The sequence below is a fragment of the Oryzias latipes genome, chromosome 17, assembly GCF_002234675.1.
Source record: "Oryzias latipes chromosome 17, ASM223467v1".
Classification (NCBI taxonomy): Eukaryota; Metazoa; Chordata; class Actinopteri; order Beloniformes; family Adrianichthyidae; genus Oryzias; species Oryzias latipes.
The window spans coordinates 9708988-9735146 of record NC_019875.2 but is presented as its reverse complement, the minus strand read 5'-3'; the positions used below and the strand labels follow the sequence as shown (position 1 = coordinate 9735146).

At 41.1% G+C, this 26159-nt stretch overlaps 1 protein-coding gene across 1 annotated transcript in view; it reads left to right on the top strand.

Moving 5' to 3' along the window:
- Positions 1-25173, top strand: part of LOC105356161 (mucin-5AC) — a 45542-nt gene extending 20369 nt beyond the window's left edge. The window contains exons 16-21 of the mRNA XM_023964923.1: positions 71-568; positions 3395-3886; positions 6709-7194; positions 11084-11231; positions 12517-12599; positions 24659-25173. Coding sequence (XP_023820691.1) covers positions 71-568; positions 3395-3886; positions 6709-7194; positions 11084-11231; positions 12517-12599; positions 24659-24702 — 1751 coding nt within the window. The 3' untranslated portion in view covers positions 24703-25173. The remainder of the gene's footprint in view (positions 1-70; positions 569-3394; positions 3887-6708; positions 7195-11083; positions 11232-12516; positions 12600-24658) is intronic.
- The last annotated feature ends 986 nt before the right edge of the window (positions 25174-26159 follow it).

Genomic DNA, 26159 nt, shown 5'->3' with positions numbered 1-26159 from the left:
ACTCACATTTTATGAAACTTGCTTGAGGATCAAAAATACCTTTTCCTTTTATTTTCTTCATGTCGCTGATGTTCAGCTTCAACAGTCACTCTGGAACAAAAATCTGTGACGACAAATGAGGTCACAGCACGACGATCTCCCACGACCTTCGTGCCCCAGACTCCCACAACTAGAAGGCAGGAGACGCCACGGACAACCCGAAGGTTTAGCACGCCATCAGTGGAAACCAAAACTTCAGCTTCACATCCCAGAACAACAACAGCTGGATCCTCGGACACAAATCCTCGGCAATGGAGCTCCTTCTCCTTCTCCTCCTCCTCTTCAATCGCCCCAGGAAGTACACCTGCAACCTCCTCCCAGCTCACCTCAGAACCACACACACCAGGTCCTGGTCCCTCTCTGGTGACAGCAGCAGCGAGGACAGCGGTTCAACAAACCTCTGCTGCTGCTGCTGCTGTAGCAACCAGATTCCCACCCGTCCAGTCCACAGCCACTTCCACGGCATCCAGGAGGAGCACCGGCAGGAGAACGACAGCGTCCAGCACGTTGGTGCAAACAGAGGAAGCAGGTAAACGTTCACCACTCTCCAACCGCAATCCTCCTGCAGGATTTTCACTCAATAGTGGAAATAATCTAAACTGATGCAGCAGAAAGCTGCGTTTATCCTTCAGTCTGATGTTGTGTCACAGTTTCAAGCGTTAGAAAATTAAGGCAGTGTTGCCAGATGGAGTTCCGGTTTTCCAGCCCAAAAGTCATCTGAAAAGTGAGCAGGAAGCGAATGATTCACTCACTGCTCAGAATTAGTTGAGCAAAATATGAATAATCACATAAAGACATAAAAGTTCTTTGAGAGTCTGTGGCAATTTCTCCTTGGTCCACCAGGAGGTGACGGACCTTCTTGGAAGAGAGAACAAAGGTATTTCCAGATTAAGAGGAGTTGCAACAAAAACTGCAAAGGCTGAACGTCACTCACTTGTGTGATGAAGGTAGTATCTGGTGGGGACTAATAGTTCAACTACATGGTCAAGATAATCCAAATGTTCTGTAATCCAAAACCAAAAACAAACTAAACTAAACAGTCTCACCAGAAGAAGAGCGTTTTTCAGGCGAGTAAAACAGGCAAACCCACCCTGGCTGGGGAGTCACAGGCTCTGGTGACTTTCTGGCAATGATTGGCTGGACAGCAGCTGCTATGAAGGTTGCAACACAGGTGAGAGAGGCAACAAATTTACCTGGTGAGGCTAAACGCGGCCAAACGTTTTTGAGTCAAGCTGCTATGACTCAACCTTAATTTGATTTGATTTGATTTATTTGATTTATTGATTTATTTCAAGCATTGTAGTCAATGCAATAAAGAATTTACACATATTTATCAAACTCAATACAGAAATGATGAAATGCATAGATTAAAAAGACAGAAAATAAAACAAAACCAAAATGTCACTTATAACACATTTGCTAAATTAATACAGTGATTATTATCTAAAGTATAAGTAGAGTTTGATTTATTGCTTGAAAAGGAGTAGGAAGAAGCACGTTTATATAATCCCACCCCTACTGAGTTCATTCATTTGATAGTTTTACAGTGTTTTAAATCCGGTTTTGATCAGATAGATTGTCTTCAAGTAACAAAATCCAGTTCCTAGTAATGATTGATTATCTTTAGAAAACATTCATTCATGCTTTCAGTAAACAGTAATGGTAACCATTATGTAATAATCATTGATTATCATTAGAACACATGATAACACTAAACCAGTAATTATTGCTACACATTGCAGATCAAGTAAACAAAATCAATAGCTTATTGGTTGTAATTCAAACCTTTCAGTAATCATTATTGCACATTACAATGTAACACTCATTGGTGGTGATTAAAAGAGCTTTGATTATTTCACCACAATGAAGTTCACACATGTATTTGGAATTATTCAAACACCTGATGATCCTTAAATCCTCTTATCTTCATATCCTGAAATAAGAGTTTCTTTATACATTTTCTTTAATATTTGAATATTTGAACATTTTTTGAGCTCATTACTTAAACTGTTCCAAAGCTTAGTGCCACACACCGACACAGAAACCTTTTTTGTGGTTCTTATCAGTTTGATCTTGAAGTTCCTAATTCCCCTCAGTCTGTAGCCTCCTTCATTTTCTAAGAACTGTTTTTGGATGTTGGATGGTAACAGTTTCCAGCTGGCTCTGTATAAAAGTTGCGCAGTGTAAAAATCCACAAGGTCATACAGTTTTAAAAGTCTAGATTGATAGAATAAATTGTTTGTATGATCAAGATATCCGGCTTTATGTACAATTCTGACGGCTCGTTTTTGAAGTAAAAAGAGAGGATGTAGTGAGCTCTTGTAATTATTCCCCCAAATTTCTATACAGTAGGTGAAATATGGTAATATTAAAGAACAGTACAATAAATATCTACTGTTGTATCCTAACATATGTTTAGATTTATTTACGATTGAAATACTTTTTGAGACTTTAGTTTGTATGTGTCTGATGTGTGGCTTCCAACTTAGTTTGTCATCAATAAAAAACCCTAAAAATTTGATTTCTGTAACACTTTTGATTAAGACATTATTTATTTCAATTGAGAGCTCTTTATTTCAATGTAGTTTCCAAAAAACATCACAACCTTAAGATAACACCAAGAAGTTCATCAGAAATGATATAACCTGTTGTGAGTATTTACAAACACGTGATCCAAATAATATTTACCTACTACGGATTAAGTTTCATATGACCATCTTTTTATGAACTTAGCAGGACCATGTTGGACCAAAGGAGAACAAAAAATGTCCAGCGGTTCAGCAAAAAAACACCAAAGTGAACGCTACAGAGAGACTACAACACAGAGACAGCACCATGAAGAATACACACACACAGACACACAAAAAGCCTCTCCTGGACAAAATCTACATGACTCTATCGTTAAAGTCCTCCCTATCTTTTTAGTTTTAGAAGCCTTTCAGTCTCAATAAAAATGTGTTGGTCCAAAACTGATCATCCATTATTTATTCCTTCACATTTTGATCGCCATTGGAAAAAGCTCAGAGCTGCCTCACAGCTAACACTGTATTTCAACAGGAAATATGCAGAGATTTTCTGGATAAAAATGATTAAAAGGATAGGAAACATACATTAAAAAATCATTTATATAAATTTTATTATTAGCAAAAATCCTATGTTGTCAAGTGAGGATGACAGCTGAAGCACTGCCTCAATTCAATTTTTTATTTTTCTGTGATAAAACAATGTAAAGCCTGAACTCTGTAGATTTAATCTTTAACAATGTTTATTTAAGTAGAAACTCACATTTAATGAAATTTGCTTGAGGATCAAAAATACCTTTTCCTTTTATTTTCTTCATGTCGCTGATGTTCAGCTTCAACAGTCACTCTGGAACAAAAATCTGTGACGACAAATGAGGTCACAGCACGACGATCTCCTACGACCTTCGTGCCCCAGACTCCCACAACTAGAAGGCAGGAGACGCCACGGACAACCGGAAGGTTTAGCACGCCATCAGTGGAAACCAAAACTTCAGCTTCACATCCCAGAACAACAACAGCTGGATCCTCGGACACAAATCCTCGGCAATGGAGCTCCTTCTCCTTCTCCTCCTCCTCTTCAATCGCCCCAGGAAGTACACCTGCAACCTCCTCCCAGCTCACCTCAGAACCACACACACCAGGTCCTGGTCCCTCTCTGGTGACAGCAGCAGCGAGGACAGCGGTTCAACAAACCTCTGCTGCTGCTGCTGCTGTAGCAACCAGATTCCCACCCGTCCAGTCCACAGCCACTTCCACGGCATCCAGGAGGAGCACCGGCAGGAGAACGACAGCGTCCAGCACGTTGGTGCAAACAGAGGAAGCAGGTAAACGTTCACCACTCTCCAACCGCAATCCTCCTGCAGGATTTTCACTCAATAGTGGAAATAATCTAAACTGATGCAGCAGAAAGCTGCGTTTATCCTTCAGTCTGATGTTGTGTCACAGTTTCAAGCGTTAGAAAATTAAGGCAGTGTTGCCAGATGGAGTTCCGGTTTTCCAGCCCAAAAGTCATCTGAAAAGTGAGCAGGAAGCGAATGATTCACTCACTGCTCAGAATTAGTTGAGCAAAATATGAATAATCACATAAAGACATAAAAGTTCTTTGAGAGTCTGTGGCAATTTCTCCTTGGTCCACCAGGAGGTGACGGACCTTCTTGGAAGAGAGAACAAAGGTATTTCCAGATTAAGAGGAGTTGCAACAAAAACTGCAAAGGCTGAACGTCACTCACTTGTGTGATGAAGGTAGTATCTGGTGGGGACTAATAGTTCAACTACATGGTCAAGATAATCCAAATGTTCTGTAATCCAAAACCAAAACATTGTCTAAACAGTCTCACCAGAAGAAGAGCGTTTTTCAGGCGAGTAAAACAGGCAAACCCACCCTGGCTGGGGAGTCACAGGCTCTGGTGACTTTCTGGCAATGATTGGCTGGACAGCAGCTGCTATGAAGGTTGCAACACAGGTGAGAGAGGCAACAAATTTACCTGGTGAGGCTAAACGCGGCCAAACGTTTTTGAGTCAAGCTGCTATGACTCAACCTTAATTTGATTTGATTTGATTTATTTGATTTATTGATTTATTTCAAGCATTGTAGTCAATGCAATAAAGAATTTACACATATTTATCAAACTCAATACAGAAATGATGAAATGCATAGATTAAAAAGACAGAAAATAAAACAAAACCAAAATGTCACTTATAACACATTTGCTAAATTAATACAGTGATTATTATCTAAAGTATAAGTAGAGTTTGATTTATTGCTTGAAAAGGAGTAGGAAGAAGCACGTTTATATAATCCCACCCCTACTGAGTTCATTCATTTGATAGTTTTACAGTGTTTTAAATCCGGTTTTGATCAGATAGATTGTCTTCAAGTAACAAAATCCAGTTCCTAGTAATGATTGATTATCTTTAGAAAACATTCATTCATGCTTTCAGTAAACAGTAATGGTAACCATTATGTAATAATCATTGATTATCATTAGAACACATGATAACACTAAACCAGTAATTATTGCTACACATTGCAGATCAAGTAAACAAAATCAATAGCTTATTGGTTGTAATTCAAACCTTTCAGTAATCATTATTGCACATTACAATGTAACACTCATTGGTTGTGATTAAAAGAGCTTTGATTATTTCACCACAATGAAGTTCACACATGTATTTGGAATTATTCAAACACGTGTTGATCCTTAACTCCTCTTATCTTCATATCCTGAAATAAGAGTTTCTTTATACATTTTCTTTAATATTTGAATATTTGAACATTTTTTGAGCTCATTACTTAAACTGTTCCAAAGCTTAGTGCCACACACCGACACAGAAACCTTTTTTGTGGTTCTTATCAGTTTGATCTTGAAGTTCCTAATTCCCCTCAGTCTGTAGCCTCCTTCATTTTCTAAGAACTGTTTTTGGATGTTGGATGGTAACAGTTTCCAGCTGGCTCTGTATAAAAGTTGCGCAGTGTAAAAATCCACAAGGTCATACAGTTTTAAAAGTCTAGATTGATAGAATAAATTGTTTGTATGATCAAGATATCCGGCTTTATGTACAATTCTGACGGCTCGTTTTTGAAGTAAAAAGAGAGGATGTAGTGAGCTCTTGTAATTATTCCCCCAAATTTCTATACAGTAGGTGAAATATGGTAATATTAAAGAACAGTACAATAAATATCTACTGTTGTATCCTAACATATGTTTAGATTTATTTACGATTGAAATACTTTTTGAGACTTTAGTTTGTATGTGTCTGATGTGTGGCTTCCAACTTAGTTTGTCATCAATAAAAAACCCTAAAAATTTGATTTCTGTAACACTTTTGATTAAGACATTATTTATTTCAATTGAGAGCTCTTTATTTCAATGTAGTTTCCAAAAAACATCACAACCTTAAGATAACACCAAGAAGTTCATCAGAAATGATATAACCTGTTGTGAGTATTTACAAACACGTGATCCAAATAATATTTACCTACTACGGATTAAGTTTCATATGACCATCTTTTTATGAACTTAGCAGGACCATGTTGGACCAAAGGAGAACAAAAAATGTCCAGCGGTTCAGCAAAAAAACACCAAAGTGAACGCTACAGAGAGACTACAACACAGAGACAGCACCATGAAGAATACACACACACAGACACACAAAAAGCCTCTCCTGGACAAAATCTACATGACTCTATCGTTAAAGTCCTCCCTATCTTTTTAGTTTTAGAAGCCTTTCAGTCTCAATAAAAATGTGTTGGTCCAAAACTGATCATCCAATATTTATTCCTTCACATTTTGATCGCCATTGGAAAAAGCTCAGAGCTGCCTCACAGCTAACACTGTATTTCAACAGGAAATATGCAGAGATTTTCTGGATAAAAATGATTAAAAGGATAGGAAACATACATTAAAAAATCATTTATATAAATTTTATTATTAGCAAAAATCCTATGTTGTCAAGTGAGGATGACAGCTGAAGCACTGCCTCAATTCAATTTTTTATTTTTCTGTGATAAAACAATGTAAAGCCTGAACTCTGTAGATTTAATCTTTAACAATGTTTATTTAAGTAGAAACTCACATTTAATGAAATTTGCTTGAGGATCAAAAATACCTTTTCCTTTTATTTTCTTCATGTCGCTGATGTTCAGCTTCAACAGTCACTCTGGAACAAAAATCTGTGACGACAAATGAGGTCACAGCACGACGATCTCCCACGACCTTCGTGCCCCAGACTCCCACAACTAGAAGGCAGGAGACGCCACGGACAACCGGAAAGTTTAGCACGCCATCAGTGGAAACCAAAACTTCAGCTTCACATCCCAGAACAACAACAGCTGGATCCTCGGACACAAATCCTCAGCGATGGAGCTCCTCCTCTTCTTCAGCCGCCCCAGGCCCAAGAAGTACACCTGCAACCTCCTCCCAGCTCACCTCAGAACCACACACACCAGGTCCTGGTCCCTCTCTGGTGACAGCAGCAGCGAGGACAGCGGTTCAACAAACCTCTGCTGCTGCTGCTGCTGTAGCAACCAGATTCCCACCCGTCCAGTCAACAGCCACTTCCAAGGCATCCAGGAGGAGCACCGGCAGGAGAACGACAGCGTCCAGCACGTTGGTGCAAACAGAGGAAGCAGGTAAACGTTCACCACTCTCCAACCGCAATCCTCCTGCAGGATTTTCACTCAATAGTGGAAATAATCTAAACTGATGCAGCAGAAAGCTGCGTTTATCCTTCAGTCTGATGTTGTGTCACAGTTTCAAGCGTTAGAAAATTAAGGCAGTGTTGCCAGATGGAGTTCCGGTTTTCCAGCCCAAAAGTCATCTGAAAAGTGAGCAGGAAGCGAATGATTCACTCACTGCTCAGAATTAGTTGAGCAAAATATGAATAATCACATAAAGACATAAAAGTTCTTTGAGAGTCTGTGGCAATTTCTCCTTGGTCCACCAGGAGGTGACGGACCTTCTTGGAAGAGAGAACAAAGGTATTTCCAGATTAAGAGGAGTTGCAACAAAAACTGCAAAGGCTGAACGTCACTCACTTGTGTGATGAAGGTAGTATCTGGTGGGGACTAATAGTTCAACTACATGGTCAAGATAATCCAAATGTTCTGTAATCCAAAACCAAAACATTGTCTAAACAGTCTCACCAGAAGAAGAGCGTTTTTCAGGCGAGTAAAACAGGGAAACCCACCCTGGCTGGGGAGTCACAGGCTCTGGTGACTTTCTGGCAATGATTGGCTGGACAGCAGCTGCTATGAAGGTTGCAACACAGGTGAGAGAGGCAACAAATTTACCTGGTGAGGCTAAACGCGGCCAAACGTTTTTGAGTCAAGCTGCTATGACTCAACCTTAATTTGATTTGATTTGATTTATTGATTTATTTCAAGCATTGTAGTCAAAGCAATAAAGAATTTACACATATTTATCAAACTCAATACAGAAATGATGAAATGCATAGATTAAAAAGACAGAAAATAAAACAAAACCAAAATGTCACTTATAACACATTTGCTAAATTAATACAGTGATTATTATCTAAAGTATAAGTAGAGTTTGATTTATTGCTTGAAAAGGAGTAGGAAGAAGCACGTTTATATAATCCCACCCCTACTGAGTTCATTCATTTGATAGTTTTACAGTGTTTTAAATCCGGTTTTGATCAGATAGATTGTCTTCAAGTAACAAAATCCAGTTCCTAGTAATGATTGATTATCTTTAGAAAACATTCATTCATGCTTTCAGTAAACAGTAATGGTAACCATTATGTAATAATCATTGATTATCATTAGAACACATGATAACACTAAACCAGTAATTATTGCTACACATTGCAGATCAAGTAAACAAAATCAATAGCTTATTGGTTGTAATTCAAACCTTTCAGTAATCATTATTGCACATTACAATGTAACACTCATTGGTTGTGATTAAAAGAGCTTTGATTATTTCACCACAATGAAGTTCACACATGTATTTGGAATTATTCAAACACCTGATGATCCTTAAATCCTCTTATCTTCATATCCTGAAATAAGAGTTTCTTTATACATTTTCTTTAATATTTGAATATTTGAACATTTTTTGAACATCACATAAAGACATAAAAGTTCTTTGAGAGTCTGTGGCAATTTCTCCTTGGTCCACCAGGAGGTGACGGACCTTCTGGGAAGAGAGAACAAAGGTATTTCCAGATTAAGAGGAGTTGCAACAAAAACTGAAACAAACAAACAAGAATTTGATTTCTGTAACACTTTTGATTAAGACATTATTTATTTCAATTGAGAGCTCTTTATTTGCATTGTAGATCCAAAAAATATCACAAACTTAAGATAACACCAAGAAGTTCATCAAAAATGATATAACCTGTTGTGAGTATTTACAAACACGTGATCCAAATAATATTTACCTACTACGGATTAAGTTTCATATGACCATCTTTTTATGAACTTAGCAGGACCATGTTGGACCAAAGGAGAACAAAAAATGTCCAGCGGTTCAGCAAAAAAACACCAAAGTGAACGCTACAGATAGACTACAACACAGAGACAGCACCATGAAGAATACACACACACAGACACACAAAAAGCCTCTCCTGGACAAAATCTACATGACTCTATCGTTAAAGTCCTCCCTATCTTTTTAGTTTTAGAAGCCTTTCAGCCTCAACAAAAATGTGTTGGTCCAAAACTGATCATCCATTATTTATTCCTTTACATTTTGATCGCCATTGGAAGAAGCTCAGAGCTGCCTCACAGCTAACACTGTATTTGAACAGGAAATATGCAGAGATTTTCTGGATAAAAATGATTAAAAGGATAGGAAGCATACATTAAAAAATCATTTATATAAATTTTATTATTGGAATACATCTTATGTTGTCAAGTGAGGATGTCAAGTGAAGCACTGCCTCACTTGCCTCCCCTGATCACACATCCCTGGTTGAAATGTATTTCAATAACCAAACCTGTCAAAATTATGTTCACCCGCCCACAAATTCAGAACCAAAACCTCCTAATTAGGCAGGAAATGGCCCAATCTGACAACACTGGACCTCAAGGGTCTGACCTGAGAAGGAGAGGTCACAGGTCAAAAGACGAGAACACAACCGTTTCTGTCAACACATAAAACTGACACTGAAATCTATCTGAACCATTACTGATAGGTGGGGGCTGCAAGGGGAGGTCAACTTGACTCCCCCATCAGGAGAGCCAGCATCCAACCCATTTGCTGTCATTTCTGACAGATTCAATTTTAGCACGGGAGAAAGGTGTGCTGCTCGCGTGAGTGTGTGTGCTGGAGCATGGCTTGGGGAGACGGAGGAAAGCCATGTAGGAGATAGTAACCATGGCAACGCCAGCTGCCTCCCTGGACGTGAGCATGATCAGAGGGTAAAAAGCACCGACATGAGACCCGGGAAACAACAAGATGTGTGGTAAAATGCAGACAGCATGAATGTATGGAGATTGCAGCTAAAACATTTAGGTTTGTTAAAAAAATAAAAATAAAAACGATAAATTTGCAGTAAAAAATGACAGCAGAGTTTTTTTCTTTTTGTTTTTCATAAATTTCAGCGACTTAAAGTATAAGCAGATCTTTCTATAAAATGTAATAAACAATGGTTTTGTTTTTAAAAATCTGCTCTTAGCAGAAGTAAACACTAAAAACAGAATCTGAAATCAAGATTATACAGAACTCTCCAGAACCATCGATCGCATTGATTAATTCAAAAAATCATGATTTTGTTAGAAAACCCAGATTTTCATGAACTTTGTTAACAGCTAATAAAAAGACAGAATTTGAGGTTTAATCAGTGTAGCCCCACACCGTGATACTTACACCACCATGCTTGATTATTGCTGAGATGGTCAAGGTTTACTGTAGGAACTGTAGGAAGTGGCGGTGCACATGTCCAGACAATTTTGAACAAATTAAATCTGAGGTTTGGCAGTCTGACCGCTAGATGGCAGTAAGAACTCAGATTTAGAAAGAGTTCTCACCCCCTCCCCATACTTTCTGCCTAGCAACAATCAAACATGAGCCTCATGTGTAAATTGTCATTAGCGTGCAGAGTGCAGCAAAACACATGCATCTCCAGCTCTGCATGCATGCAGGTGCAGCTCTGCAGGCATGCAGCTGCAGCTCTGCACGCATGCAGCTGCAGCTCATGAAGCCACAACCTCTGCGGCTCTTTTTGTGCTTCAGTTGTGTTGGAGGTGATCCGAGGACACGCTCTGTCTTTAAAGGAACCCATAGAGGGTTCAAGTGTCGCAGCCTCAGTCGGCTCCTCATTTTCCCACGAATTCTTCTACGACCAAATCTAAATTCAGGGAAGAAGTTCCCATGCCTTCCTTTATCCACCATCCATGTAATCCCGCTAAATAATTTCACTGAGGTACATTATAGGTTAGAGTGAATCAGGACGGTTATTGTGATCCCAAACTTTCATTAAAAACTGGTGCGGACGTTGAACCTCAGCATTATGATCTGTGGCTGACGTGGCGTCTCCACCCGTCTGTTTTGGAGGTTGTCCCTGGAGAAGGCCGGCGCCAAACGGCAGCACCCAACCCGGCAGCACCACGGTGGTCAGTGCCCACAAGCTGCAGCCCTGCATCTTTGAGCTCTGCAAGTTCTTCTCGCAGTGTCTGTGCAGCCAGAGAACACGCACGAAAAGGTTTCCACACCTGCATGTCACACCTCCCAGCAGCTACATCTGCAGACTTTATGGTGCTCAGGCTTCTTCTCAGGTGGTACTTTTACTTTTAACAGACAGGAAATTTTCACTTTTTTAATTTAATGCCATGTTACATTTACTCTATGGGAAGTCTAAAGGATCATAAATCGCCAGGAAAACCAGCGTAAAGTACTGTGTATTGGGCATCAAAAAGGGTCCTTCATAGTTGCAAATAAAAATGAAAAGGAAGGGGCCCAAATCCATGCAGCAACCATGGGAGGGGGACTACTGCCAAGTTGCTCCTCCCCCAAGTTCCATTGGAGGCTTGAACCCCCTACACCACCACCACCACCCCCATATTGCCTTTATTAGTGGTCGTATGAGGAAAGATGGTTGGTCGGACACAGCTGCCAGACTGACCCCCGATTGGTAAAACAACCACCCCCCAGCCCCATCCAGCATTGGGCTCCAAGTCTCTCCAGCCCAGGGGCCCAATCGCATGAGGAGCCAACCCCCAGGCCCAACACCCCCCACCCCATAAAAAGAGAGAGGAGCCAAGGAAGAGCCGGTCCCAGTAGGCAAGGCCCCAGCCCCCAAGCGCCGCCCCTGCGAGAGCTCTGGTCAGGCACTGACAGGACAGTGGGGACAGGTAGGGCTGCCTCAGTGGAGACCCCAACCCGCCACCTCCAAGGTCCTGTACCGATAGTAGACCCCCCTCTCTCCTACAGACAGCACCCCTGCCCAATTGGGGCCCTGCGCCAGTGCAAGCAAAGAGACCACCCCCCAAGCCAGGCCAGCCCACCCAATTGTGCCATCCACACCCCCTACGCCCAAGCCCTGAAGACCATGCAGCAACCCCGCCCTCCCCACTCAGGTGCAAAACTAAGCTAAAACCAATGTTACTGGGACTATGCTAACACCCAACCCTATTAGTAACACGTAAAAAAAACAAAATCAGAAACAAAAAGAAAAGTCCAACACTGTATCTCGTTAGCCACATTAGTGTATTTACAATAAAGTCAAACCTTGTTTGCATGTCATAAGAAGAAAAAACGGACATTTTGACAGAACGCTGTGTTTCTCTCAAAATCGCTTTAACATCAGTAAATACCACCAGAATAAATGCATATATAGGGCACTATGGATTATTTTTCTAAAAAAATCTAGGCTTTTACGTGCACCTCGTAGTGTGGAAAATATGGCATAGAAAAAAGAAAAAAGATTTTATTTCAAAATGCAGCAGTTCTTGTGGTGACCTGAGCATCCATATGTGTCTGTTTTCCAGGATCTGTTCTGATAGCCATCTCTGGTACGAGCAGCACACAGCCGAGGTTTGTCGTCGCGTTCGGAGAATCTCCTTTTCCAGAAGTAAGTGAACAGTGCAGGAGGCTGATCCAAAGCTGTCAGAGGTAATCCCTTCTCATCTGAGAGGCTGGACCCCCACCGCTTTGCTCACAGAGCCCACTTTAGAGGAGGTCTGAGCTCCTTTTCCAATTTTTCCTGTGAGCGTGAAGAGTATGTCTCATGAAATCATCATTCTGTTACGAATTTAGTGATGTGATTGTTTAAATCACATTTACAGTTAAACACTTAGCATTGGTAGAGAAAGGAGGGAAAAAAATGTATAACCTTAAAACGTTTTATTTTGAAAAGCTACAGGAAAAACTCTCTAAACAAAACAGAACTTTAACTGGTCTTTAGTGCATTTCAAGGTTTCACAAAAAGTCTAATATTTCTTTCTTGAAGGCTATTTGATAGATCATTGATGAAGCCCATAGTTCAGGATGGCGAGGATGACCCCAATCTACGCCTTCAGTAGTTCTACCATAGGCATAGACTGCCGGGGGATGTTTAACCCTTGTGCTATCCTAGGCACTTTAACATTGGGAGTTGGGTCATCTAGACCCACTAGACAGTGCTCTGAACCTTTTTTCTTCAATGATTTGTGATCTTCACTGGTGTCCATGGATTACATGAAATCTTTCCACCTTATTTCATGGTGGGAATAACACGTCAATGCAAGGGTGGGGTCATCTAAGATAGCACAAGGGTTAAGGACACAGAAAGTATTTTCCTCACTTTACTTACTGGACATCCATGGTCTTCACACCTGCATCAGGTGTGTTCCACCCTTAACCACCTGATCAGCAGTAAGGGGGTGCGGGGAAAGCGAGCAAACAGGAAGAAGGGCACGTGCCTTCAAAATAAAACACAAACTCATAAAGAACACAATTAAAAATATTTAATATATAGTTTATTAAAAAAGAAAAATCCCACTTTGGCTCTATGAAGTCAGGTGTTTGTAGCTAAAAGGTTGCTAGTTCATTCAGATTGTTGCAGACAGAGGCCTGGACTCAGAAATAATTGTGTCACAGTTCTGTCTTCCACCTGGTCTGTGTGTGACGCGTCGGCCGTGCTGGTGGGAGTCGGGCTCATTAGAGCTGCAGCTCAGTGGGAATAACGGGGCCCAGGTCCTGGGGAGCTCCGCTTGGTCTGACATGCCGGAAACAGACGTGCAAACTCTGCCACATCCCTCCAGCTCCGCCTCTAATGAGACCTTGGCGTGTATTTTTAGCCCCCCAGGTGGGCTAGTTAGAAACTGAAAAATCCCAGAGGTCACTGACTCAAATCCAAAATGTCAGAAAGTCCGAGCTGTTCAGGCTGAGCTGGTAAAGACTCAAACATTAGAGAGAGAAAAACTGGAAATGGGTTTAACTTTTTAAGAAGACTGTTTTGCACAAAGAAAGTTGAATAATGAACAGAAAAGTTCAATTTATTTAAGAGGAGCTTGTTTCCTGGAAGAAAGTCAGGCTTATTTTGGGGAAAATTGGATTTCAGGGTCCAAATTCTGTGAATAATCCATCCGTTTGGTTGGATTTAAGGAATCCAGAGACGCAGGAGCAGACCCAGACTCAAACCCAATGAGAGTCCTCCACCTGGGAGGGACTTGGTCCTGCCCTGAGGGGGCTCTCCATCTTTCTCTGTTTCAAAGCAGAGGTGCTGCTTTTCCGAATTCAATGAAGCCACAAACTGCAGATGATGTGGCAGGTTTTCGCGTTGTAGAGAGGAGCGGCTGTATTTTAAGAAGGGAGGGCGCAGGATAATGTACGTCATACACACCTGTACAGGTCATGCTGTTTGTATGTCCTTATGTTACATCCTATGGTTGGTGGTAAGGTGTCGGACTGGCTCCTAACTGACCATGTGCAAATGCTACACACGGGGTGTGCAGGTGACATGACAGTGTCAGTAGCATGTCCATCCAAACTACACCCTGTCTCCTTTCTTCTTTCCCAGCTGCACGTGAGGGACATGCACATGTAACTTAAACATCCCTAACAGGCTTTCTGTGCAGCATGCAGTGTAGCATCCCGGTTGAAAAGATGGTCTCTCAAACTGATGGTTCACAACCCTTTATTTCACCGTGTGTGTGAACACACCGTAAGAGCTACAAAAAAAATACAAATATATTTTAAATCTCTTACCGTTGTATTCACCATTTCAACCCTTTTGTTTTATTCATTACTTTCAACACTTTAAACCATTAATTTATTACCTTAAGATGTTTAACCTCTGATGCAAATAAACTAATGTAACTGAATTTTCAACAAAATCATTTAACAATAAAATTACGTTTCCTTCTGTATAAACATAAAATAAATCCTAATATTAGCATTCATTTCAAACTGACTCAGCATTAACTTGACATTACAGTGCCACCTAGTGGGCAAACAAAATGTGCTGACAATGTAAAATTATGTGAAAACACAGAACTAAATTGCCAAAACATAAAAATTACAAACCTTGTCCCCTCATCAACCAGGTGCTCTGGGATATTGTAAACTTTCGTTTCTTTTAAACTTTTAACACTTTTATAACCGTTTTGGCTGATACGAAGCACATGCAGCCTTCACGTTCGCTTGCGTGATGACTTCCGGTTTAGCGCGTCCTTCAAAATAAGAGCCACAACCATGTTATCCAAAATGGGAGAATTACAAAAATAAAACTATAATAGGCTGAATCTAGAGGTCATTTACACTCCCACCAAATCAATCGAGCGTATCTACAAACTAAAAACGAGCGAGAATGATTTACAAATGTAGCAATGACCCATAAACTGTAACATTAAATACACTTAAGTTAATCTTACTCAGTCTCTACAAGCAAAATCAATCTTTGCACTGGGCGATCAAGGATTGACTGTTTTCCGGAACTATATCCCTTTTCAGTTTTCCTCTCTCCGTAGCGAATCTTCACCTTTCTCACAAGTCCATCCTTGTCCGTTGTAGTGTCCATTACTCTTGCTAATCTCCATTCATTGCGAGGCAGCTCATCCGACTTTTCCATGACAATATCTCCAACTTTCAGGTTTCTCAGTGGAGTGTGCCATTTCTGCCTTGTTGTAATGTTGGCAAGATATTCCCTTTTCCAGCGTGACCAAAACTGTTCTGTTAAGTACTGGACTCGTCTCCACCTTTTGCGAGCATACATGTCCTCTCTGATGAATTTACCTGGAGGTGGCAGTGCAACGTTGGACTTCATAGTAAGGAGATGATTTGGTGTCAAGGGTTCTGGGCTGTTAGGGTCACTTAGATTGTCCACTGTAAGAGGCCTGCTGTTTACAATAGCCATTGCCTCTTAAAAGAATGTCCTTAAGGATGCGTCGTCCATTCTGCCTGAGGAAAGTGATGCTGATGAGCGAAGAACGTTTCGAATTGTCCTGATTTGTCTTTCCCATACGCCTCCTGTATGGCTTGAATGGGGAGTGTGGAGAATGATATCACACTGTTTCTCAGCTAAAAATGTGACTAGTCTTTCAGAATCGACTTGTTTCAAGCATTCTTTCAGTTCATTTTTTGCTCCAATGAAGTTGCTTCCTTGATCGCACCTTATTTCTCTTACTGCTCCTCTTATTGCTATGAAGCAGCGGAGTCCATTAATGAAGGCGTCTGTGGTCATGTCATCCAACATTTCTATGTGAACCCTTCTGCAGCAAAGGCAAGTGAAAAGAAGTCCATAACGCTTATGCACCTTGCGAGCTTGTTTAGTTAAAAAGGGTCCAAAACAGTCCATTCCGCAATATGTAAACGGTGGTGATGGATCCAATCGTTCTGGTGGAAGATCAGCCATTTTTTGTTCTTCAGTGCCTCTCCTTAGTTTACCACACTTTACACATTTATGCACAAAAGATGCAACTGCTTTGTTGATGCCTGGAATCCAGAATCCATTTGATCTGATCTCATTAATTGTTTGTCCTTTTCCCTGATGCTGCACTTTGTTGTGAAAATGAGCTATCAGAAGTTTTGTGACATGGTGATTCTTTGGGACTATGACCGGATGTTTCAAAGCACTTTAGAATGAAGCGTTTTTCATCCTTCCTCCCACCTTTAAGAGTCCATCGTTGTCAAGATAGGCATCTATTGCATACAGTTTACTTTTGCAAGGAAGTGGATTTCCATTTCTGAGTGTTTTTATCTCTTCTGCAAAAGCAGTAGCTTGTAAGTCCTTCAGAATAACACATTGTGCCTTCTCTCTTTCCTGTACCGTACTATGTTTTGTTGCTTTGTCCTTCCTTATGAAGCGCATGAGTCGAGATATGGCTTGAGTGGCTTTGTACCAAGAGGAAAACTTGATCAGCTTGTCTGATAAACATATGTGTTCTGTTTTGAGTGTGTTCAGCGCTTGTACCTTTTTGACTTCTGGATCACCAAGGGGAATGTTCTTGTCAACTTCCACAGGGGGTGGTATCTCCCTTTCCCAGAGGAAATGCGGCCCTTTAAACCAGTCTGATGCAATGAGCTGATTTGCAGTGGAACCTCTGGAAGCAATATCTGCTGGGTTTTGATCTGAAGGGACATATCTCCATTGCTGGGGAGAGCTGTTCAGCCTTATTTTTTGAACTCTGTTTGATACAAATGTATGAAAACGGCGTGCTTCATTACTTATGTATCCCAAAACTACTTTGGAATCTGTCCAGAAATACTCATCTGCCTGTGACAATCCAAGCTCATTCTTTAGCATATTACTTACAGTAATTGAGACAACGGCAGCTGTCAATTCAAGCCTTGGTATTGTTGTGACTTTAATTGGAGCGACTCTGCCCTTTGCTGTAACTAGAGCACAATGTACATCACAATCTTTGTTAACTTGTCTCAGATATGAACACTGACCATAATCATAGGAGCTAGCATCAGAAAAATGATGCAGTTCAGTTTTCACTATCTGACCAAAGTCTTTGGGAACATAACAGCGTGGAATTGAAATTTTCCCTAAATTTATCAAGTCATTTTTCCAGCTGTCCCACACTGGTTTGAGTCCCGAAGGAAGGGGTTCATCCCATCATATCCCTTGTTTACATGTTTCTTGCAGCACTCTTTTACCTGTGAGTACAAATGGGGAGACAAGTCCCAGTGGGTCATACAGTGATGCGACCGTTGACAAGATGCCCCTCCTTGAGGCAGTTTGCTCGCTGGGGAGAAGACGAAATCTGAGACTGTCTGAATCAATGTGCCAGTGTATGCCTAGTGCTCTTTCAATGTTAGAGTCATTAAAGGATAACTCACAATCTTGCTTTGGTACAGCACATTCTGATTGAGGAATGCTTTTCAACACAGATTTTTCATTACTTACAAACTTGTGCAGTCTGAGGCCACCGGATGCACACAGTTGTTGAGCCTCTGTTGCCAACTGAATGGCCTCCTTAATACTTGTAGTGCTTGTCACTCCGTCGTCCACATAGAAATCCTTCATGATGAACTGTGAAGCCAGAGGGAACAGAGCCTCGTTCTCCTTGGCAAGATGTTTTAAGCCATAATTGGCACATCCTGGTGAGGATGTTGCACCGAAGAGATGCACTTTCAGTCTATACTCTTCTGGCTGAGCACTTAGGTTTCCATTTTTCCACCATAGAAATCTTAAATAGTCTCTGTCACCTTCATGCACATGAAACTGGTGGAACATTTTCTCAATGTCACACAACAATGCCACTTGGTGTCTTCTGAATCTGAGTAAAACACCGTATAGATTGTTTAGCAGGTCTGGGCCTGATAGCAAATGCTCGTTGAGGCTGCTTTCTTTGTACTTTGCTGAGGCATCGAAGACAACTCTGAGCTTGTCTGGTTTTTGAGGGTGATATACCCCGTGATGGGGAATATACCACTTTTCTCCTTCCTTTGCTTCACTATGTGCTTCTTCAGCATCACCGTTTTGTATTACCTCACTCGTGAACTTTGTATATTGTTCCTTGTACTTTGGATTTTTCAGTAGTTTACCTTTGAGATTTTCAAGTCGGACAGTAGCCATGTGTTTGTTGTCCGGCAAGTGTGGTCTTTCCTTGAATGGGAGCGGCATTTCAAAATGTCCTGCCTTATTTTTGTAAATGCCTTCCTTGAGTGTGTTAATAGAGAAAATGTCATCCTGTGACACTGACCTGTCTTCCTTATTGTCATCCCTGAAGTCAAATTCCAGAATCTTGAGAGCTTCTGCTGGAGTAACTTCGGGGAGTTCCTTGACTGTAACTCTGTGGCATATAGATGAGCTGGTTAGTGTGGTATTGCTTGAAACTGTGGGGCCTACAATGCTCCAACCTAATGCTGTACGAACTGCATAAGGCTCGTCCTCACCTCCTAAGATTACCTGCCTTGGAGCCAGTGCCTTGGAACAATTATATCCAATCAACAGTCCTACTTCACATTCCAACTGTGGGGGAATCTCATTTACTATTACCTTGAGATGATTCCACTGCCTTGCTGTTTCACAGGAAGGAATGTGTGCGCGGTTCACTGGGATACAGTCTTTAGTGTAAGCAGGAGGGAGTTCGGTTAAATCTGAGGAGTTGTAGCCTCTTACCTTGAGACCTGAGACACGTTTACTTGTCATAACAGCATCTTTACCAAGCATTGTTGTTAACTTCAACCTTACTGGAGTGGACTTGGTTTTGAGACGGTTTGAAATATCTTCATCAATGAACACTGTGTCACTTTGGGTGTCTAAAAGTGCATAGACAAGTTGTTCTGTACCTGGCTGGAGCTCTGAGGAAACCCATACTGGTACAATCATGGAAGTGCTCGCTTGTTCGTCAGTCTTAGCGTTGAGAGATAGGGTGGTTGCAGTCTGTTCTGCATTGCTCTGATTTGGATTTGTAACTTCTTTTTCCTTTTCATAGTTGAAGTCGTGGAGACATGTGGGATGTTTCTTCTTGCATATTTCGCACACGTGCCTATTGCGGCAGTCCTTTGCACTGTGTCCAGGTTTCAGACAGCCATAACACAGTTTTTTCTCCTTTATGTATTTCCTCCTTTCATCGAGTGATTTCCCTTTAAACTGTGAGCAACTGTGAAGCTTGTGCCCTTCATCTTGACAAAGCATGCATGAGAGTCTTACATTGGGTCTTTTCTGTTCTGTCATTCTGGCATTTTGTTTTTCTGTTGATGTCTCTGTATGCAGAACATTACAAGCTGGTCTTTTGTCCCTTTGAATTTTACCTGCAGTTGTATCTGATGACCGGAGTGCATGGAACTGAGTAGCTTGACGATTCCATCTTGCAGCTGCCCAGTCTGGTAGCTTTTGCACAAGTTTTTGGTTCTCTTCGCAATCGTTGAGAATGCTTAAGCCTTTAATGTGGGGCATAGCCTCATGACATGTCTGGATGAAATCAGCAAATGCTCTGAAGCCTGCAGCATCTTTAGTTTGCAGTTTGGGCCAGTTTGCAAGCCTTTCTCTGAATGCTCTTTGCAGAACAAATGGCTGACCATATCTTTCATTGAGACGTTCCCATGCATCCTTGTATGCATCACTGTCATTTCTGTAAAATATGCCATCAAGTGCCTTTTGAGCTGGTCCTCCAACATATTTCTTTAAATAGTGCAGCTTGTCAGCAGGTGAAATGTTCTTTTTATCTATGAGGGCAGAAAATGCAGCTTTCCATTCGATGAACTGTATTGGGTCACCTGTGAAAATAGCAGGCTCTGGCATTGGCAGTCTGTTCATTGCAATACTGTCTTGCACTGCTTGTGCTAAGTAGAAGACGTCTGCTTGTGGAGGTGAAGGGATGGCTACAATACTATTGACCATTGGAGGGAGAGATGATACTATGGGAATCTGCTGCACTGATCTGCTGACATCTCCAGAATAAACACTTGTTTTCTCTTTTCATTTCTTCATCATAAGCAGGGCTCCAGACTAACTTTTTTCACTAGGAGCACAGTGGCCCCCAACTGAAAATTTTAGGGGCACAACCAGAAAATTTAGGGGCGCATACCGTAAATCAACATTCTAACCAAATCTACTAATTTCCACTGTATTACTAATAAATACTTTAATAATAGATGCAGAAATTACAATGTGCTGTTTCAAATTCAGTGTCACATTTTAATCTGCACTTTTGAAAATGCAACAACAAGGTAAACTGACAAAAGCATCGCTGTCATGACAGTACAAATAAGTAAAGAAAACAGATGGAAATGTATGTTGGTGACACCAAATAAGTGCAGCCAAGATGTGTAATAAGCGTGTTTGAGGTCACCCAGATGGACGCAACGCTGCACATATCACCTGGTGTGAGACCTATATTTTTGTTTTTGCTCCAACATCTCCTGTCAATCAAAACAAAAATATCAGAGAAAGGGGTGGGAGCAAGGCCCCAACCTGAGCGAACGCAGCTGGAAATTTAGGACTGCACTGACTGAAAGCTGCCCTACAGACTACAAAACAATGCATTATGGGACATGTGTCCTGATGGTTTTTGTAGTTCAGTGATCAATCAATATAATTTAAAATACCAATTCATTAAAAAAGGCTACATACATCACAAAACATTAAAATAATCATAAAATATATAATAACACAGATCATACTGAGGGAGAGAGGAAAATTAAAACTAAATTGGATGTTAAGGACAACTCCAATTTCCTGTTCTCCTTCATTACCCCCCCCCCCGCCTGGTCTCCCCAACGATCCAGGCGCGGCGCTGGATCATCTTAAACACGTCTATCGTTGCATTTTCCACACGTGTTTTCAGTGTGTCTAAGACTGCTCCGTTAGCTGTCCGTAAGCCCCGTTAGCTGTCACGCATGTAGGTGTGGGACATTTATTCTCCTCAGCCGACACGACTCCCGCGGGAGCGGTGAGCTGCCCTAACAGCCGTGCGTAAACCGTTTGTGGTCGGGGGTGACACGCCGCCGCGCGCTTGACCAAAGCCCTAAACCTTCCTCCGGGTCTGTGCGACCCAGAGAAAAGTTCAGCACGGACTGCATGTATTTAGAAAATTACGAGCGAATAAATACGTTCTAAAGGAAAGTAAGGAACTCCTTAATGTGGTCCGGGGAGGGAGGGGGCGGTCAGGTTTCCTGCTTTCAAACCCTGTCATTGTCACGCCCCCCAAGAGTCATATTCCCCACTGTGATTGGTTGGTCAGCTCCGCGCACGACAATGAAAAAGTGTCTTTCATACAAACTGGCGGGCCGCATTAAAATTGAACTTTTTCATATTAAGGCGGGGGCCGCAAAATATCATCTTGGAGGCCGCAAGTTTGAGACCCCTGATGTACACTCTGGCCCTGGTACACTAGCCGCAGGTCGGAAGAACGAATCAATAGTTCGCTTGCTCATAGCTCAGACGCACATATCAGGTTGTGTTATTTGTCTCTATTTCCTTCCCACAGATGTTTACGCGCGCGTGACTATCTCTAGGCCCCTCCCCCTTCACGCATTTTAGCCACTCACAGTGGCTTTCCCTATTCTTCTCACACGCATTCGCCGCCTCACACACAGGCATCACGCGAGTGTGTGCTCGCGTTTCATGAGTATGTGCACGAGTGTGTGTGTCTGCCTGCGTGAGTGTGCGCTCGCCTCTCATTGATTATTTCATTGATCATTGACGTGCCCCTTCCACGTTTGATGTATTAAAAATACGGAGGGTGGGGGAGGCAAATTTACTGGTCGCACATGTGCGACTGGATGTAAAATTCAGTCGCACACTCTCAAATTTTGGTCGCAAAATGCGACCAATTGCTCGCAGTCTGGAGCCCTGATAAGTCTTCAGTCTAGCTCGAGCAGCCTTTAATTCCTTTTCCACCTTTTGTCTGTCCAGCTCACGATTCAAAAGATCAATCTTTTCCTTTTGTTTCTCTTCTTCTCGTACCACTTCATATTCTGCTTCCTTAGCTGCTAATTCTGCTGCAGCCTCCGCTCTCCTTGCCGCCACTACTGATTTTGCAGATGAATGTGATTTGCTAACAGAGGAGTGCTGATCTGAGATTGTAACAGAAGAGCCATAAACAGAGTGAGCATAGTCCTTCAGAAGCTCATGAAGACTGAACTTTACCTTGTCGCTATCATAGTCATCCACTCCTGAAAGTCTTTCATGTGCCACTTTAATTATGTCTGCTGTGACAGCTTCACAGGCATCTATGAGACGTCTTGTGTCCGTACTGGGGAAAATGTGATCTCGGATTTCAATGTATAACTTTATAACATTGTCTCTTTCATGTTCTAAATTGTCCAAAAGTTGACCAATCTGACTGTTTGAGATGTTTTGTTTAAGTTGCTCACGTGTTGAACGTACTTGTTTTTTCCATAGTTCGTAAAGATGATGAAGCCGTTTCTCTTTTCTGTGTGCCTCCTCCTCCTGATACATCTGCATCCTTTCTGTGCGTTTTCTTTGACGAGCGGAGTGATGAAGCTTGTCTTCTTCACCTACTTCATAGTTGTCTGTGTCCTCTGAGCTTTCTTTAGGTGCCTCCATGTTTTAAATGGTGGTGTGTAGACTATCAAATCCCAGGTAACCTTGGGTTGAGTCGCAGTGATGAAACCTTGCTGGAGCGGCTCTTTCTGGGACCTCGTGGCTGAAGCTTGGGCTTCAGGGCAAGCTCTTACTGTAGCATCCCCGGTTGAAAAGATGGTCTCTCAAACTGATGGTTCACAACCCTTTATTTCACCGTGTGTGTGAACACACCGTAAGAGCTACAAAAAAATACAAATATATTTTACATCTCTTACCGTTGTATTCACCATTTCAACCCTTTTGTTTTATTCTTTACTTTCAACACTTTAAACCATTAATTTATTACCTTAAGATGTTTAACCTCTGATGCAAATAAACTAATGTAACTGAATTTTCAACAAAATCATTTAACAATAAAATTACGTTTCCTTCTGTATAAACATAAAATAAATCCTAATATTAGCATTCATTTCAAACTGACTCAGCATTAACTTGACATTACAGTGCCACCTAGTGGGCAAACAAAATGTGCTGACAATGTAAAATTATGTGAAAACACAGAACTAAATTGCCAAAACATAAAAATTACAAACCTTGTTCCCTCATCAACCAGGTGCTCTAGGATATTGTAAACTTTCGTTTCTTTTAAACTTTTAACACTTTTATAACCGTTTTGGCTGATACGAAGCACATGCAGCCTTCACGTTCGCTTGCGTGATGACTTCCGGTTTAGCGCGTCCTTCAAAATAAGGGCCACATCCATGTTATCCAAAATGGGAGAATTGCAAAAATAAAACTATAATAGGCTGAATCTAGAGGTCATTTACATGCAGGGCTTAGGGGGGGTTGGAAGAAAAGGACAAATCCCTACGACACGCCTGCGTCTCACCTACTTCTCCAATACTTCCCCTTAAGTGTTCACTTCAACCTGTCATCCGCAGCATGCATATAGAAAAAAATGTGCATAAACATTTTATCTCGAGGTCCTGCGGGCCACTGGTTTGCCCCCTACCTAATTCTTTGGCCAAAGACCGCCCAAATCCATCCATAAGGACAGTTGGGACTTTATCCACTCCAAGATGCCTTAAACCCTCCAACTACTTTATAGAAGGTTCTAGAGCCCTGAGCTTCGATTTGAGGTGAACCCATTGGACCAGCCCCATCCACGATTCTTCTGACATCACAAAGTGGCTGTGAAAATTTCCGACAAAAACTTAAAACTCCTTAAATATTTTTCACCTCATTTAAAGTTTTTTTCCTTAGACATTGTTTCAGATTGTTGGATTCCATTCGACTGGTGGTTTGTATGGTAACTCTTTGATCGTTACCCGATCAACGTCAATCAGCTGATTCTGAATCTAACCTCAAGTGTTGCATAACGACGCAAAGCCGCATTTCTCTGTGTCAGAATCAGCTGATTTGCATTGATTGCATGAACGATTCCATTCTGTAAAGTGTCACATATTGCTGTAAAGCTGCTTTTCTCCGCTTTAGTATCAGCTGGAATTACGTTATTTTCAGATATTTTTTTATATTTTTAATTCTTCAAGTGTCAGTAAAACATTTGAAGCTCCCGCTTCTCCTTTTCAAACCTGCGTCCTTTTGAAGGAGCGCCTTTCTTCTCGATGATCATGTTTGGATGACTTGTCGCCCCGTCAGGCGGAGCTGCAGTCACATACCTGAGCTCGCTTTTGTGCCCCTGACAGATCTGAAGCAGAGATGCCTGACCAAGATGTGCAGCAAACTGTGACGCACGGGAACAAGGAGCCGTTCATCGCTGCAGGAAGTGGGCGAAACCGCCAGGACGGACCCCTGGAGCAACTCATGGACACGTGGGTGAAGATTCCCAAACATGAAAAGACTCTAAAGGTTTCTAAATCTCTGCCAAATATGAAGTTTCTATTCAATAATTGTAAAAAGAAATGAGGATTTAGTTTTTCAAATTAAAAGTTGCGCTGCAAAAGGGCAATTATTAGTGGTCCTGCCAATTCAAACAGAGTCTGTTGAGAGAAATGTCCCAGAGAGGAAGAATTTCTCTGTAACGGAAAATGTTTTTCTGTCATGGATTCATGTAGGTGATTTTATTAGCTTCCTCATGAGCTTCCTTTGGATTTACGTCACTTCAGGGCTGGATCCAAAAGCAATTCAACAAAGAAATCCATTTTCAGTTTGTAAATAAAGTATTGAACAATTAAATCTGTGGATTGATTTACCTGTTGAACATCTTCCTGTTTTCTGTTTATCAAGCAAGAATTAATTTTCATTTTAGCCAACATTGTAAAAAAAAAAATCGGGGAGAATTTAACCACGACAGAGCAAATCCAGGTTCTGCAACCTGAGGTTCTGAGGTCACATGCAGCTCCTTCATCCCACCATTGTCGCTTTTTGACTTTGAAGAAAAATGCTAAGATATAAATGACTAGTCGGTTTAAGGTTATGGTAAATCTGTCATTTAGATTTAGATTTTTAATAGGTCTTCTTCTCTTTTGCTGAACAACAGGGTCTGGTTCATGGGTCTGCAACCTTTAATGCCAATAGAACCATTTGGTCCACTTTACTACGATATTGCCTTTTAACCCTTGTGCTATTCTATGACCCCGCCCTTTCATTGACGTGGTATTCCTACGATGATAAAGGTGGAAAGATTTCATGTAATCCATGGACACCAGTGAAGATCACAAATCAATTAGAAAAAAAGGTTCAGAGCACTGTCTAGTGGGTCTAGATGACCCAACTCCCAATGTTAAAGTGCCTAGGATAGCACAAGGGTTAAGCATATTTGATATCTCTTCAAAATAAAAAACACCCTGTGTCTAAAAGGATCCTCCTGCTGCAGCAAATCTATGCTACTTAAATAAAAAAAGTAAGAAAGTCAAATCAAACATGGAGTTTTCTATCGTTATGATGACCCGTCATCCTTTTTATTCCTTTTCGAATACATGACAACATTGATGTAGAATCCATTTTTTAGAATAAATCTATACGCTTCAAGCTTATTCTAATAATAAACCACTCTTAACATTGGTGTTCTGTTATTTGACATGTTAGAATTCTAAATATAAATGACATAGCTGACGACGATGACATTTTATTTCAGACATGTAATTTAAAAGGAAAATAAATTTAAAAAGAACTGACAAATTATTGACTTGATGGTGACAAAAACACACCTAAAGGTTACTTTTAAGGTTGTAGACCCCTGCCTAA